The sequence below is a fragment of the Sorex araneus genome, chromosome 5, assembly GCF_027595985.1.
Source record: "Sorex araneus isolate mSorAra2 chromosome 5, mSorAra2.pri, whole genome shotgun sequence".
NCBI classification, from domain to species: domain Eukaryota; kingdom Metazoa; phylum Chordata; class Mammalia; order Eulipotyphla; family Soricidae; genus Sorex; species Sorex araneus.
This window is the reverse complement of record NC_073306.1, coordinates 197,710,515-197,728,953: the sequence shown is the minus strand read 5'-3', so window position 1 is coordinate 197,728,953 and position 18,439 is coordinate 197,710,515. Positions and strand designations below refer to the sequence as shown.

Below are 18,439 nucleotides of genomic sequence, written 5' to 3'. Positions count from 1 at the left end.
AGCTAGGAAGAAACTTGAGTGTCTTCCCAAAAATAAACAGGGTCCTGGTTTCATTTTCACTTCCACAGGAAAGCATGGTTAAGTTGCTAAACTTTAAACGTTTCCAAAATGAGTGGGCGTTTTGGAAAATACGCAATGATTTGTTATTTTTCCCACTTCCTGTGTCAGTAAATAATTTTAAATGTATAACTCTAAATTTCAGAATAAATTACTTACTGTCTTGGTTTAAGTTAAAAGCATAATACAAGGGATAATCATATTTTCATATTTAGACAAAATAGAGAAAAATTGTCATATACTTTTAAGTGATTTAGTCCATCACATTTGGGATTACAGTTAAATTTTATAATCCTTTAGCAAATTGAAAGTAAATATGAAAACGTGTTTTTTTCTTTTTTTCTTTCTTTTTTTTTTTTTAATGGGAGCAAACCAGGTGGTGCTCAAGACTTAGTCCTGGTACTGGGCTCAGGGGTCGCTCCTGGAACGTTCAGGAACCATATGGCCCGTATAAGACTGAACCGGGTTGGCCAAGTACAAGGCAAGCACCCTATCTATTGCACTACTACTCTAATCCCTGTTCATTTTAAAAATTTGTTTTATTTATTTCCCTATGAAAATAAATCATCTTAGAAAGAAGTACATATTTTGGTTTAAGGTGCAAACTTCTTTCAGATTCTCTGATAAGCACAAATGCTGGACTTAAAATATTTTTTTTAAAGAATGTTGTACAGCTTTTAAAAAATAAAACCCTACTGTTTATAAAAGATAGCGTAAAATTAATTCCTAGGTACGTTTCACTGAAAGAGAATTGCTGCTCGGCTGACATGTATCTGCAGGGGTTGTAGGCTGGAACGAAAGGGTGTCTGCTCATTGCAGATAGCCAAATACGGGGTCATAGCTAAGGTTGGAGATAAGAAAGCATCTTCTTTCCCAGTTGGTTGTATCAAATGTAGGGTGGTTAGCACACGATGGATCTTTGTTTCTCCCCAATTCCCATTGCATTACTGTTTTAATACATGATATGCTGGATTAAATATCATAATAAAACAATAATTATTGATGTGAGGAGAAGAAAAATATATACCTTATTCAACTGATATGATCATATATTTATGTTTACAGAAATCTATTCATTGGTTGACATATCCCGAGAAACAAACTGTGCGGCGTTAATTGGGCATATAAGCCTTGAACTTTTCAGTAAAACATTTGGCCCAGAAAATGATTTCTTACAAAAATAACAATTTTCTTTCTCTATTAAACATTCTGGGTCCATTATACATAGCAAGTAATCTGTTCAAAAATAACACAAAAATAAAAACTTTCCCAGTATATTAAAATACACTACCATTTACTTAACATATGACAACATAAATATTAATAAAATAGTAATATTAATATAATGAGGCATGCAGTGCATTCATGTCCCTATAACTGATGGCACCATTCAGACTTGTGGCAACATCACATCCCCTGAGGTCACCCTTTCGTATTCTTTCTTTGATTCTTTGCTGTGCCCGTGTTTGTACCTAGAAATAATCAGAAATGAAAACTGTTACTAATGTAGTGAAAAATAATGAAAACAAAGTGTGTTAACAAAGGAAATAGCAGTTCTCCTAGAGTTTTAGATATATTAGAAAAAGGGCACAGATGATTCAAGCTCCACCTTCAATTTATTTACTTATAAATATCTCTGACTAAACCAGCACAAAATATATCTGAAGGTCATTGTGGCCAAGGATGAAAAATAAATAAGACTTAGTTGAGAATTTTATATAAATTTTTTTAAGAATAAGGGAATTTTTTGAGACCACTTTAGTTCTAAAGATGAATCTTTTTAATGTCAAGAGAAGAAATAACATTATAAAAAAAAGAAAGAAAAAAGAAAGAAATACATGTTGGAGTGCTTGAGCACTCTGGTGATGGTTTTGGGTACAATAACATTGACTAACAACACCATACACCTGAACAATATGGTAACCGTGTTACCTACACTAAAATTTAAAAATTAAGATAAAAGAAACAAATATATGAATATTGTAAAATGCCAAGAGGCATGTGAACTCCTTTAAGTCTATTTTTATCTTCTTTTCCCTTTCCCCTTTCCCTTTTCTCTATTCTACACTCTTTCTCTCTCTCTTTCTCTCTCTCTCTCTCTTTCTCTCTCTCCTTTAGAAACTAGTCTTTTGAATATCACACCATGTTATTATATTATACCCATCACATTATTACATTAATCACGGTCACTGTCATCCCGTTGCTCATCGATTTGTTCGAGCGGGCACCAGTAATGTCTCTCATTGAGAGACTTATTGTTACTGTATTTGGCATATCCAATACTCCACAGGTAGCTTGCCAGGCTCTGCCGTGCGGGCTCCATACTCTCAGTAGCTTGCCAGGCTCTTCGAGAGGGGCGGAGGAATCGACCACAGGTCGGCCGCATGAAAGGCGAATGCCCAACCGCTGTGCTATTACTCCAGCCCACTACATTAATAAAAATTTAAATTACTAATATCTTGCTGATACTAATTAGGAGGCCGACAATGTTCTAAGTTATTTTATCCACAGATTTACCATGATCATCTTCATTTTATAGATGAAGCAATGTACAAATTGGTTATGCAGCCTGAAATAGTACAAATGGGTTATGCAGCCTGAAATACCTATCATGATTTAAAATACTAATTCATTCATGCTATTTTGAGCTCAGTTTCTACCTATTTTGGAGATAAGGCATGTAGCTTTGAGGAAATTTCAGAATGCTCATGCTTTAGAACACTTAAACTTCATGGACAGATTTGATTAGAAATCTTATGCTTGGATTAAGTTCTGTCTCAGATCATCTATATGCTAGAGATGCCAATTTCCTCCTACAGGACTCCATTCATATAAAGAAAAATATGCAGCCAAGGAAATTTCAGATGTGTTCCAGTTTTAATAATATCCAGTTTGTAATCACTAGTTATAAAGGCATTATTATTTGATAAGTGTTTACAATCAAACAAAGAGAAAATAAATTTAACCTTGCAAAAGTAGCACAATTTGACCCTTAAAAATTAAAGGTACACTTTTATCCAAAAACATAATAAAATTTACTCAGTTCTACTAAATAACTTGTAGCAGTTATAAATAAGAAGAATTTTGTGGAGCTTCTTAAAAGAATACTGTTAGTTAGCTAACTCATAATTTCCCTTCACCCTGCTTGTAAACTTAAAAATCTGCCCCCTATATAAAACAATTACTAAAGCATTTCATGCTCCCTCTATCTGTCTGGCACTATCAGTATATATCAGCATCTTATTGTAGGTGAGGGCAGAGGACAACTGTTTGGCACTGGATGAACCATTTTCATAAAATAAGCAAGAGTAATTACTTCAAAATTCATTGCTTACTCATCTGCCTTAAATTTTATTTTTTTTAATTAATTTTCTTTTTTGCTTTTTGGGTCACACCCGGCAATGCACAGGGGTTACTCCTGGCTCATGCACTCAGGAATTACTCCTGGCAGTGCTCGGGGGACCATAAGGGATGGTGGGAATCGAACCCGGGTCGGCCGCGTGCAAGACAAATGCCCTACCCGCTGTGCTATTGCTCCAGCCCCTGCCTTAAATTTTAATAGCCTCAATCTCTGGTTACTATTTTACAAAAGATATTTTTAATATAAAAATGTGATGCAATAAGTCAAATATAAGTATTAAGTATGACATCTGCATATGGCTGTTGTTTAGTCATAATATTATCATATTCAGAAATTTTTTAATTTTATTATTAGTGAAGAATAGGATTTCTATCTGTCTTTTATAGAAGAAGAAATTAATTTTCCAAATTTGGCTGTCATAAGATCACTTACATAATAAGTAAAATACATAAATAGAGTCAAATCCAGATTTTTGCAGCTAAACATTCTTTGTAAATATCATGTGTGCTGAATCTATTCTTTTCCTATGGAGAGTACCTTATCCTATTATTACCCAGTTATAAGTTTGTATTGTATAATAGTAATTTAGTAATTGTAAAAAAATCAGAATATAGGAAAATACTGACTTACCATCTGCAGAAGTAGTATATGGAGCCAGCAATTACAACAAGAAACAAGATAACAAGAATCACAGTCAATGCCACATATTCTTTGCTCAAGGGTTGCTTGACACTTAAAATGAAGTGTTCACATCGGACACCAGTGAAACCTACTTCACACCTAAAGGAAACACAAAGTCAGTGATTTTAAAAAGAAATATTGGTTACAAGTTAGTTTTATAAAAATCTCATACTGTGATGCATGAATTCACAAAATTTGTAAAAATGATTTTAAAGCTTTATTATTAGTCTAGCATTAATCAAGTAATGCCACAAAGCTCTAAATCAAAAAATGGGTTAAAAATGACTGTCTTGGAGCTGAAAAGATGGTACAAAGTAAAGACACCTACTTTTCATGCAATTGACCCTAGTTTAATCCCTGGCACCATATATGGGCCCACAAAAAAAAAAAAAAGAAGGGGGAAACTCTCTGATGGATTAAGGAGATAGCTCCAAGAGCTGGAGCACGTACACTCATGAACTAGTTTCCAAATTCAATCCTCAAAATCTCAAGACCACCAATTGTTGCCCTAGTGGTCCCCAGTACCAAAAATTATCTCATATTAATGTTTCTAATAGTACATACTATTACATGACAATGGAACATATAAGCAGCAGTCCATGGAAATATGAAGTAACTGCATATGATCACAAGTTGAGAGAGGGCGGTAGAACCATCCCTCTCTCCCACCCCAATGAGACCCCTAGTAGCTGCCCATGAACAGCTCCTCCAGCTACTTATTAAACTTCTTAATGGCCATGATCCCTGAGGCACACAAAGGAATCTTGGAACCCAGAGGCTTTTGCTAGAAATCCCTCCAGACCTAATTATTAAAATATCAGAATTCCAAAATCGCATGGCCGTGACATCATATGCTCTTCATAATCAGCAATAGAAATCAAATTATCTAATCAAATTATCTATTTCAGCAGGTCTGATTGTTGGGGGTAAATTTCAAATAATTATGGTGGGTCTTTTGTAGAAAATTGAATGTGATCAAAGAGGAGAGAGAGTAAAGTGGAAATCATCTGCCACACAGGCAGAGGGAAGGGTGGGATGGGGGGATACTGGGGTTCTTGGTAGTGGAAAACGTGCACTGGTGAAGGGATGGGTGTATGATCTTTGTATCACCGAGACTTAAACCCGAAAGCTTTTTAACTGTTCTCATGGTGAGTCAATAAATAAAATTTTTTTTAAAAAAAAAGTTGAGAGAAAACCCAGCTTGATTTATTTGGGATCTTACCTGCAATGATTTTCACTCATGTCCACCAGGTAGATGCAATGTCCATGTAAACAATAACCATCTCTGTCAGGGCTGCACTTCGTTATTGACACTTGAGCCACACGTGGATTATCTTCTGTCTGAACTGTGAAGGAAAGAGCAAGTTGAATACTTTCTACCGCCTTCTTAGAAGCATAACATCCTTTCACACAAGTAACTAATAACTTACTGTCACAGAACAAGTCAGGTGTCAATCAGTGGAGGATAATTTCGGAGACTGGAAATCATTCTAGTATGAATATGTCTTTTTAACCATCTAAAAACCAAACATTCTAGATCAATAAATACATGACCCAAAGGGAAATATCCAGTGGACCACACAAAATAAAATAAGAGTTGGGACTTTAACTCTCAAAAGACAAACTTTAAGGCCAGAAAAGAACAGGCATGAGACACATGCAAAAATAATTATTCTCTACAATTATTTACTTAGTCTAACAAAATTTATGTAAATTTTTTATGTCTCAAAATAAATCTGATAATCATTACTCTCAAAGTAATTTCAAATTGAAATCATTAATTATAGAGAGCTCTATAGTGATTTTTAAGCCACTCAGGCAAGTTTGGTGAGTGTACCCTAATTTTTCAGATTACTGAAAACTTTTTGTGCATTAACTTTGTACAATAATGTAAAAGTGAGACCCAAGTGTGAACCAGAGTAAGTCCGAGTTAAGAAGGACTTGATTACGCAAAAACTATGAAAGCAGGGACCTCGTTAAACAAAGTACTGTAATCAATATGCAAAATTTACTGTCAAATACTTTAGTTACTAAAATGTGAAGGGTATTTCTGAAACAAATAGCAGCATTATGTTACTCCTGTTTGCTGCATTTTGCAAAGAATTGTGTGGATACTCTTGTTCAAATAATAAAAATAGGGGGTAGAAAGGGGAGGCTGATCAAAGGTCCAGAGAACTCATTAGTGAAGATAGAAGAGAAAGGGAAGCTTTGTGAGAAATATTCTCGTTCATCAGGAAAATTTTTGACTCAATAGCTTAAACTCAATAAAAAGCAGATTCTCTGGGGTTATTTGGAGGTAAAAATATGCATCATTAATCTCTGTATACCAATGCCTACTCAGTGGACCACTCTACATGACCTTTGACATGTACCAAGCACCTCATAATAATTTCTGATTAAACTCTGGGGCTGGAGCAATAGTACAGGTGATACCTCCATATCACTATAAAAAGGTTAAGTATTTTTTTTGCTAAAAGAACACCATCTTTCACCCTCTCCTCTCTTTTTTTCTTGAAACATATTTCTAGTTTTTGAGTTTACATTTATGTCAGTAGTGTACAGTTCCTTGTTGACAAGTTTGAGCTTACCTAGAGCTGTGCAGTTATCTTCAGATTCTCCTGGCATACATGAAGGAATCACAGTTGTACCAAGGACTGCTTGCACAAGGTAGAAACCTATTTGTGGAGGAGAGAAAAGTATATAAGTAGTGTGTCAAGACGTGGACTATTGATCATATTCTTACATAATTTCAGTATTTAAAGAGTTGCAATTATTTCAAGAATTTGATCCATCTAAATCATAAAAGTAAACAATTCATGAAAATAGGCATGCAATAAGAAAAAGTAATGAAACCCAACTCTTCTGTCTGAGGGTAAAAACATTGGCATGCATTCATGGTTGCAGATTGACTTACTCTAAATGTTCCAGAGTAGTAGAATTTCAAGAAATAATTTTGAAATCCTATTTGTACAACACTTAACAACTGGAAAATTACAGCATCCCCACTATTTTACTCCACTGTGCATGGAGAGCAATGCTCCAATGCGGAATATACCACAGAAGCAGGCTTCCAATAAAAATTAGATTTCATTTATGGAACATTAAATAAGACTCTCAATATAAGTTTTAGTCATTGCCAATTTAATAATTTAAGTGCCTAAGTTACTCATTAATTGTATCGCACATGAACATATAATTGATAGAGGTTATCTAAGCAAAGTCAGAATAAATCTTATATAATATGGGAAATAACATACGTGCTGAGCCTTTGGATTCATTTTGTCAGCCCAGCAAGCATTTGAAAAGACAAATGTTGGAAAACAGGCACCAACAAACTCAAGTAGTTTCTGAATTGCATAGAAACCATAAGAAGAATCCTTTTATTTGTTAAAAGGCCATTTACAATTTACAAAATTACTGATAGTAAAAATTTAGGCATACAATAGTTCAACACCACTTCCTCTACTAGCGTCAAACTTCCCTTCACCAAGTATTCCCAGATTCCCTCCCCATCCCAGTCCTCCCTCCACATTAGAAAGTTTCAGTGGTTGTCACTTAGATCTCATGTTTTCAGTATTGTTGACTCTATGTTTTGGGCATATGGCTATACCCCTCATTCATATCATCAGTATACTGAAGTCCCGAGGTATCATCTGTAACTTCTTATTCTCTTCTTCCCCTTTGATTTTTTTTATCCTTCTCTTTTTGTCTTTCTCTCTGGACACTGGGGTCAGAGATGATCTAGGCATTCCCTTTTTACTGCAATATATTTTCTTATCCAGAATTCTATATCCCACAGATAAATGAGATCAGCCTGTGTTTGTCTTTCTTCTTTTCACTTACTTCACTCAACATGATATCTTTTCGTACTACCCATATTGCAGCAAATTGCATGATTTCATCATTGCTTGAAGCTGCATAGTTTTCCATTGTGTGTGCGTATATATTATATATACCACATAGAAGAATCCTTTTAATGGCACATATATTTACTGATGAGAGCTTAGCCTCTTTTGTTTAGAAACCAGATATTTGTACTACAACCACTCTTTCCTGTCTAGATGAGTAACATATAATAAACACTAATGGAGGTGGAGGTAGTAGTGATGTTGGTGGTTGTGGTGATGGTAGTGGCTGGCAGCAGGTAACAGTCCCAGAACACATACTCTAAGCAGTCATTGTCTCCTCTCCATGTGTATTATTTCATTTAATTCTCATGGCAGAACCCGGCAAGCTCCCCATGGCGTATTCGATATGCCAAAAACAGTAACAACAAATCTCAAAATGGAGACGTTACTGGTGCCTGCTTGAGCAAATCGAGGCTTGAGCAAATTCTCTCAGTGGCTTTTTGAGAAAGACACTACTATGATCCTTTTAGATTTACGCGGGGAGAAAATGAGACATAAAAGACTTGAGATAAATTTCCCAAGTGCACATAGCAATGTCGTCAACGACTCATCAAAAGAATTTGAAAAGAGACAGTAATAGTAGAGTGCAATGGGCATCAGTCTAGATGAACTAAATGTCACTGAAGCTCAGCATTTAATCCCATAGCAGAGGCAAAAATTAATGCTGAAAAGGCAATTCTGGGGGGAAAATTGTGCTGAGTGCTCTTGGACAAACCACTTGCCCTATAGATCTCAACTTTCTCTATCTTACAGAATTTCAGGGTGAATTCAATGAATTGATATTTTATTGTAATATTGAATTTCAGTCAAGGTCCATAACTTCATGTGACTCCTGTGAAACATTCTAGATATTCAACATCAGACATCTAGTTTGACAGCATGTGTGAGCAGTGCCCTCTATCGTCTGTAACAAGTAATGTATCTGTAATTTAAAGGATGATTTAATCATGTATGTTTAAAAGGCTTTTTAGCTTACTTGAACTAAGTCAGAGAAGGTGTGAACTTATTAAATTGTATTTCTCTAGTTGCAAAAACTTAATTTCACATAACATAGTTTATAATTTTATCTAGTTTCAAATGTAACACATATAATAAACTATCAAGCAGTTACTAGCCTCCAAAAATCTCAATGTGATTATATTATCTAACATCAATTTCTGGTAACTATAGGAGATAAGGTGTAGGAATCTATCTTTTGTCATAAAATTTCATAATTTTTCAATAAAAATACTTCTCGAAAAGTTTAGAACTATTTCTCCCCCACTCCACACTTCTTTTACAAGTATAAATGTTGTTTAAAATACTCTTATTTTTAAAAGTTCCATAAATGACAAAAATAGCTATAGCTTGTATTTCACTATCAGTTGAACAGAGATGGGGAAAGGTATCTGTCCTGAGAGCTTTTTATCAATAGTACAGTGGGTATATTTGCCTTGCATGCAATCAACCCAGGTTCAATCCCCAACAGCCCATATGGTGAGTGAGCACTGCCAAAAGTAATTCCTGCATGCAGAACCAGGAGTAAGCCCTGAGCATTGGTGGGTGTGCCCCCCATCCACAAAAGAAAAACAAAATACTTTTTTATGAAGAAGGATTCTCATCCCAGATGAGTTTGTTCTACTTCTTAATATACTCTTGCTATATATTTTCACTACTGAAGAATCAAACATTTTAACTAATATTGTCTACTCAACACAAATTGAACAACACAAATAGATGTGTTTCTACATCCTTGACTCTCCCTTCCTCCGTGTTTCTTCAACTGGAAAAACTTTGGTGTCACAAGCAATTCTCTCAGGAAGTTGGCTAGCCAGGTTCAGCACGCAAATGCATATTCGAAGCTCCTTTCTATCCTTTGTGGAAATCAGACACTAGCGTTTCCTTCTGGAATTGCTTATAATTGCAATCTACAACTCTTATAGAAACTAATTATTTGGGGATGTAGCTTCTTCGTATTTTTTTTTAAGTTTTTAGCAGTTGTTAGTTTTACCACTGTTGGAAATTCAATTCCAGTTGGTCAGGCCATAGTTGAAATATTTGTCTTTGTGAATTAAAGAATGTTCAGTGCAGGGTGTGCCTCCACAAAAACCCGGCTCTCCTAACCTGTGACGCTCCCTTGGACATAGTCCATCGCTCAGGACGGTTTCTGTGAGACTTGCTATGTTAATCCAACATCCGGGTATTTTACCCATGAAAGAGTAAGTGATTTTCAAAGCTTTACTCAAATCAAAGTGTTTAAATTGCAGTTTCATTAGGGATGGATGTAGTTAGCAAAATATAAAAATAGGTTTTTATTTTGTACATGTCCATCTACACAACTCTGCTTTTATATAGAGCTTTCTCAAATTCACTTTTGAGCCAGGTCCTCAAGAATGGTAGTTGAGGAATAGACAGAAGCAATCTAAAAAGTTTTTTAAAGGCCCACCCCTGAAGAACTGGACACCTATTCCCTTATCAGTCTTATGAATCACCATTCCTTAAAGTCATATGGGGGAAATTTTATCCATATTTTTCCTTAATCTTTCAGTTTTTCATGGCTTTAGTATCTGGACATACCAATCTCTCTGATTCGATTACAAATAATCTAAGCTATTAATGATGTTAGGAAAATAAAATTGTACAGGCACTTGCCTTGCATGCAGCCAACTTCAGTCTGATCCTTAACATCACATATAGATTTTAGGGCATACCTTGGAGTGATCTCTGAGCACAGAGACAAAAGTAAGCCCTGAGTATCACTGGGTATCCCCCCACACTCCCTAGAAGAAAGAAAATAACTCAGGCAGGAGTGTATTGTCTCTCTGGAACTGACATCTGTTTTAATCCCTGCAACTGCATAGGGCTCACTGAGCACTAGCCCCTAAGCACCAAGGGAAAATAATTCACCATGATATTAAAGATATTTACTGGTGTCAGTTTACTGGAAAATGAATCCAACATAACTAAGACACAAAGAAATTCTGTCCACGTTGCTTATGAGTGAGATGATATGTAAACCCAAAACTGACCCTGGAGCCACTATTTTAATAATATCTCAAAACATAGCTCCTTTCAGAGATGATTATTTCTGTCAAATTCCTGCTGCATTTAGGAGTCTGAAGCTAACCTATTCATCTCTCTACTTTTACCTCAGAGATTGCGTTTCAGCGAAATCGCAAGGGTGCCAGCAGGAAGTGGTGCTAGTGACTCACAGGATACAAATCACCTCCACTCCGTGAGTCAGGCTGAGCCTACACCCTGACAATCCTGGGTACCTCGTGGGAGAGGTTGCGTCCTGTCTTTCAGAGGGGGAGAGGGGGACCGCGCGAAAACCGTGGGCCCTGGAGCATTAAGATGTGCGTGCCAAGGTACATCCGCGCAGCCAGCAGCCATGTCAGATGTAGACTATGGCCTTTCGTCTGCACCACCCGGTTCTGTTGGCCTGGTTTCTTCGTGGTTCTATGGAGGGGCTCAAAAGACAGAGGCTGGGATTTATTTGTTTTCTGTCAGCCCAATTCACAAAAGCAAATTCCACAGAATCAATTATATGCTCAGGGATAAAGTGACTCTGAGAAGCAACCAAGCTGCTCATGTGGTTAGGGTACAGGGTAAAAGCAAAGCACTTGAGTGTTCATAAATACTTTAGAATTGCTAAAGTGCTTTAGAATTTGAATTAAGAATTGCAATTTAGAACAAAGTATTGTAGATCAGAGCAAGAAACTCATAATGAATCATAACATTCGCCCAGCCCAAACAGGTAGCAAAATCCACTTTGTTCACACTTTTGCTGTGGTCACATGCCTTTCTATTCATGGACTGTTAGTTTTCTACCTGCTTCCAGGGCACTCTGTAATTGTAGGATTTGCGTGTAACACAGTAGGCTTGTTAAGTCTTGTATATCATGAAGGACTGAATATGCCTTTGCCAATACCAATATGCCTTTTTGTCCCCCAAATATCACCACCCTCAGGTAAAGTCTACCCTCTCCTTGGTTAAAATAACTGCAAAGTCTTGATTGCATCGATATGAAAAGAACAACTTTCTATACATTTTAGCAACACTTCGGAGGGAATAAAATGGAGGGAGAAAGCAAGCCTTGACTTCAGTAATCATTCTCTTCTTATGTGTTTTCAATGCTAACCTTATGGCTAAGCTTCACTAAATGTAAATGTAAACAGAAAACCAACTGCAACTATTTGGGATAAAATGTGATCAAAATGAGAGGTTGCTACAGTAAGAGGCTGCAAAGGGCTTTTTTTTTTAATTGCCAAAGAATAGAATTTTAGTGAGCACTGGAATAAAAAAAAGAAGAAAATGAGTGTTTAACTAGTACTTATAAAAGCCTCAAAGTTGGACTGAAGAAACAGCTCAAAGATTAGAGCACATACGTGCCTTGGTTAGGCAGGGCCCTAGGTTCCATCTTGGAAATCTAGAATCCTCACTGCTGGGAAGCCCCCACAATCAAAACCAAGCTGAATAAATTAAAACAATAATAAAACAATAACAAATTATTTTAAAAGTAATTCTCTTAAACCTCAAAGCCAATCATTTTTCATTACAATGAACCAGCATATTGAAAGCTGCTCGGCAGACTTTTTGCTTTATGAAGACCAGTCTGAGTTAACATTGCAAGCTTCAACGTCGAGGGGAAAATACATGCCTGTGCTGCAAAATTTAGTTTTTATTCATAAATGGGATAGAAGTAGGAGAGCAGATAGTTCACACTTACTCTCTCTAACTATGTACCACACTTTCTACAAGGTCGATCAATACCTCATGAGATTTCCATATACCATGACATCAGACAAAATGCTGAAAATGAAAATTAAGGCAAGAGACATAGTTTCAGTCCTCAGAGTTAACTGGGGCTCAACAGCTGCGGGTGGAGAAGAAAAAGAGAGAATTCAGAGGTGATGCCAAGTTTCAGGTCAGAAAATAGCACGAGGGTGGTGACAATGAGTAAAAAACAGGCAGGACAGCAGGTTTGTGGTGGCATTTGCCTCTCTGAAGGGAGGACCTATTGAGCAGAGGAATTTGAGCTGGTAATGTATCATCTATATCTGAGGCCCTTGGGAACACAGTCTGGAGGAAAAGAATAAGACTGGAGTTCATGGAGGTTCCTTGAAAGACATACGAGGAAATAAGATCTTTAAAGGCGTGGGAACCACGAACATGTTCCAAGGGGGAGAGAATGGAAAATAATAGAACTGTGAGAACTAGGTTCTAAGAGAAGATCAAAATGACCAAAGAAACTGAAGGGATAAAAGGAAATTTAGTGTTGTGGAGCCAAGAGAACAGCTCCAAAAGGAGGCCAAAAGTCGGCGCAATTCAGAGATTGAAAGTATCGGTGACTCCATCACAAATATGATTCATCATTACTTAGGGCAAAAGGCGCTAAAATGCTAAAAATTGCTGGTGTTGCTTTTCATATTTGTATCTAGCTTACCATTAATATTAATTTTAATTTAATAAGCAGTGATTATTTAAATTGTGAATTATAACTGCCAGTGCATTAGAGCAATGGAAATATGCTAGGCTAGTGTTTCTCTGTCCAAAGAAATTTGGCCGAGAGGGGTATTTGGTAATGTCTGGAGACATATTTCTTACATCTCAGGAGTGCAGGGAAAGGATGCTACTGACATATAATGGGTAGAGATCAGGCTTGCTGCTTACTGATCTGCAATCTGTAAGGCAGCCTAAAGCAAAATATTATCTTGTCTATAATGTAATAGACCCAAAGCTGAAAAGTATGTATTAGATCCACAAACTGGGATCCATAAACTCTACAACTGGAGTCCAGTTCAAGTTCTGACACTAATTCTATTCCCCTGCAGTCTAGTGTCCTTCCTTACCCCTGAAAACCTAGAAATAGAGAGCCAGGAATGGAGAGCAGTAGGAATGGAAAGTGGAAATGAGACATGATTCTTTTCATGTCTAAACCCATCTTTTTTTCTCTTTTATCTATTCCCCGTTCATATCACTGCTCTGTCTCACTCTGTGTTTCTGTCGCTCTCACTCACTCAAACACAGTGCAGTAGTGCAGATAAGTTTTGTTAGGCGTATCATCAGTGAATCTAGACCAGATCACAGGATGGCAAAATTTCTGGGCTTTATCGAAATAATTTTTGAATTTCCAATAACTATTGCTTCATCTCAAAATCCTTTGTCTCTGTAGTACAGTTTCAAAGAATAGCTTGTAGAATCAAGGCAAAATGGTGATAACTCTAAAGGACCATTCGAATCATTCACCTAACTCACATGAAGTGTTTCATATTAGTCTGTCACACTGCAAATGATGAACAAGTACGGCACCAGTATGAAGAGAAAGGGCTAGATACGCACTAACTGTGATGTAAAAAGCACAGGATTGAAGGATGACCAAAGGGTAGGAGGGACAAGTTGAATATTTGTTTCAGGGAGTGTGAGAAGTGGAGAAGGTTATCAAACAAGCCTGTCTTTCTTAAAAGGATGAGTAGAAGAGTGAACCAAAGGAAAAGAATGAGTAGTGAGCATCAACAGAGGAAGGTATGACATATCCCACATGAAGAATATATTGAATAACTCATTTCTTTTTAAGTTTGAGTTCTTACGCATAAAGATGGGAAAGTAATGCCTTTCCGGGCAAATAGAGAGTTACTATAAAGAGTTACTATAAATATTGATTACTTGATTTCATGTTGAGATGGCTAGCAATCCAAATGTTAAAAGTTCCGTTTATTGTTTTCTAATATCATACTAAACTCGTATACTAGTAACCCAATAAAACTGTCATTATGATTTCCATTTTTCAGATGAGAAAAGACACTCAAAGAAAAATAAATTTTTCTGAAAGTATTAAATTAAAAATTCCAATGTGACCCTGTTATTTTCTTAAAAATCTATTCGATCCAGATCCATGAAAGCCCTCCAGACTTGTCTCCAGTTCTGGCTCTCTGGTCATTTAAGTTGTTTTTTTTTTTTCTTAGTACATCTTTGTATTTACAGGGCATATTTACACACATTAATAAATTTGATTTCTACAACTTTGGTTTGTTTAGGTTTTTTTTTTTTTTTTTGCTTTTTGGATCCCACCTGGTGATAGCACAGGGGTTACTCCTGGCTCTGCACTCAGGAATTACTCCTGACAGTGCTCAGGGGACCATATGGGATGCTAGGAATCGAACCCGGGTCAGCCGCATGCAAGGCAAACGCCCTACCGGCTGTGCTATCGCTCCAGCCCCGATTTCTACAAATTTGGAAGGACTGTGGAACAATGCCTTACCACTTCTGTTTGACAGAAAAACTTAATGAACTTTGTCAAGGCTAAATAGGCAAAATATGGAGGTCAGATTCAAACATAGATTTCTCTCTTTTCTCTCTGTTAAAATTCGAGTAGTTCACATCTGTATAATATTTTTCTAATGAGATGGATTAATGGTAGTACTCATTTGCATCTCTTTTCTCCTAGGCCTACATTAAATCAATAAATCAACACTCTCCTTTTTAAATTATTCATGGATCAAATCCTCCACTTAAATATTAATGAGAAATATTTCAGATTTCTACTTGATATTCTGAGACAAGTATTTAATTTTTTTTCTTTCTTTCTGTTGTTTTTTTTTTTTTTTTTCAGAAAACATACCATCAGTTTTGTGGTCAACACCACTGTTTTCTTTTTATTTTGCTTCATTTATTCTACTCTGTGAAACCTGTGTTCTGCACATTGTATTTGTCTCTTAATTTAAAACTATGACTTTTAACATAAATAAATGTGTGTGAGAGAAAGAGAAGGGGGTGAGGGAGGAGAGAGTCAGAGAAAGAAGTTTTTCTTTAATGGAGGATTGTCAAGAGGATTTTTATGTAACTCATTTGCAAAACTCTGACTTAAAATGCAAGATATTGACTTAGGAAACTAAGGGTTATCATGCCCCACCACAATTACCAAATCATCTTGAGTATTATAAATAGTATCTCAGTTAATTAAATCATTACCTTACCCTAGAATGTCACTGAATCTTTATTTGCCCTGTAACTAGACACCTAGTCTTGCACAAACTGCATTACCAGAGGACACTGGGTCTATGACATTACCTCATTTTTACAAAGGTTCCCAAATTGTCATACCAAGGCCATGGCTTTCTGGGTGCTCCTCCTCCTCCTTCCCAGGATCTCTTCCATTAGAGCCTTGAGGACCTACCCTTAGTCTTTCAGATGGAATGTTCCACACAGCACTTAGAGCCCTATTAATCAGACCATTTGCATAGGCCTATATTCAGACTTTAAACTGACAGTCTGAGGAAACCACCCTTCATTTACAATCTCTTTGAAGAGGATGAAGAGGATTCCAGACTTGACATCTTTTCAGTGACACTAACCAGGAAATGGACGAATCCTGAATGAAACAGGGACAGAGGACATCCAAACCCAATGTAACTAGCCCCCTTTTTAAGCCAGGAAGGATGTCTATGGACTCACTGTTAATAAAAACATGTTAGAGATTCCAGTGTGATCCCTTATAGATGCGGGTATCCTTCTTGATTTCTTTAAAAAAAAACATTTAGAAATAAATATAGCCATAAGGGCCTCAATCAAGGCATCATCTTCAATGGCTATAACAAAGCCCATTTCTGGGGAATTCTATTGACTTAAAACTAGAAAACTATTGACTTAAAAGTAGAACATGTACAGACCTTCAGGACACCTTTGGAAAACAGATGTTTTTTATGCATGATTTTGAGTGGCAACATAAAGACACAATTCTCTATGCCCCTATAGATTCTAAGACTTGAGGCAGTCCTGAGAGAGTTCTGTAACTTCTCACATGAATCCTGTGTTCTGATCATGCTCACGGAGACTCAGATTCCTTACTCTTTATTCTAGAAAGACCCTGCCACTAAGTCCTTGCTAGGTGTTTGACTTCACAGAGTCTGAATGTATGTATATTCATTTGTCTGGTTAATCAGACCTGTATAATACAGGCATTGTTTTAAGGAGCAAATAGTCCCATAGAAAAGCAAGAGCATCCATACTTATTAATTTTAAAAGGAACCAAACAAGTACATCTGTCGCCATTGAAATCTGCACATGTTGGAGATAGTTAATGAAACTGAAGGCATCTATTATTTTTCACAGTTACAAATGCTTTAGAATCCTCAAAATAAATCAATAACATTTTGCCTAAAATCTAAAATAAGGGACTCCTTTTGAAAGATGTTTGGGAAAGGCTTTTCTAGGTAAGCTTTTGCTTGGGGTGGGGAGTCAGTTTCAGAGATGGCAGATAACCTTGTCTTCTTTCCCACGTGCTTTAGTACTGGACTTGAATACCTGGCGAGAGGGTAGACCTGCGATATAGGAATTCAAACAGGAACTTTCCTAGTGGCAAAGAAATATCTAAACAAACTGGGAAAACAGAAACTGACCTAGCTCATTTGGAAATGGGCTTGGCGGCTGATGAAATAGGTGAACTATAATTAAGTAATGCAATAAAGGAGTTAAGCACTTTCATGACAACAAAAACACACAACACACATAGCAGGTGGGTAGAAACCAGGTTATTCATAGGCCCTGCGCTCTCGAATTAGAATATTCAGTGAGTGGCCAGAACAGACGCTGCATTGTTCAGCAACAACCTGAGGGGTGGGGGTGGGGGTGGAGGAAGCCTTGAGCCATTCTGACTTCAAGGTTCATTTCTAACTCTCAGCGGACATCCGGTCACAATTCCAACTTAATTCTTTTCACAGAGACTTCAAAAAAAAAAGGTCGCAAAATCTATCTTTATTGCCCATCTTCTAACAATTCAGTATAAACCTAATTTGGATAGGGACCACAGATTGTGTGAGACCCTTGACCCCAGGGCAGACGCACAAAGGATCCTTGTGTTTGCACCTCCAGGTACCTCATTTGCACCTCGTTTGCAACTCAAATAACAAAGTTCCAACTATGCAGAGTATGCATTTCATTACGTCCTCCAACTCCTAGATAAAAAGTGTGTCGAAATAATTTAACTGTCTCGTCCTGTGCAGGTAAAGTCGTTTGGCTATTGGAATCAACCTCACTGCAGGTAAAGGAAGAAGGTAAGGAGGTGAAACTGACAGCTTTTATTTCCTTATTGAAATTGTCGTCTACGGGGCCAAAGAGTTCTCGCATTTGAGTTAGGGTAAGTTACAGAATGTAACAGAATGTAACATTTGAGTTCAAACGAGTAAAGTTACAGAATGTGTCTCCTCCCCCACCTTCCCTCGCCCCCAAATCTACAAGAACGTACTCCGAGTCTTCTAGAGGAAGTCAGTCGCCGTCAAAACACACTGTAGAGTTGCAAAGCGACGCTGGAGGGGCGAAGCTGCCTCCGCGTAAAGCTTGATAGAGTCTGATCTCAAACCCCGAGAGCAAGAGAGGGGAAAAAGCACGCCTTTCCCGACGGTCTGTGATTCGCTAGTGTTGCTCCCCGCCCCTCGCCCACTTTCCCTACCCCGCT

General features: G+C 37.0%; 1 protein-coding gene across 1 annotated transcript; it reads right to left on the bottom strand.

Moving 5' to 3' along the window:
• Positions 1-1,447: 1,447 nt before the first annotated feature.
• On the bottom strand, positions 1,448-18,111 carry EREG (epiregulin). The gene is made up of 5 exons (XM_055140018.1): positions 17,928-18,111; positions 6,688-6,774; positions 5,322-5,445; positions 4,049-4,198; positions 1,448-1,529 (listed from the first exon to the last, which is right to left on the bottom strand). The coding sequence occupies exons 1-5, from the start codon at positions 18,109-18,111 to the stop codon at positions 1,448-1,450; spliced, it is 627 nt and encodes a 208-aa protein (XP_054995993.1).
• Positions 18,112-18,439: the final 328 nt, after the last annotated feature.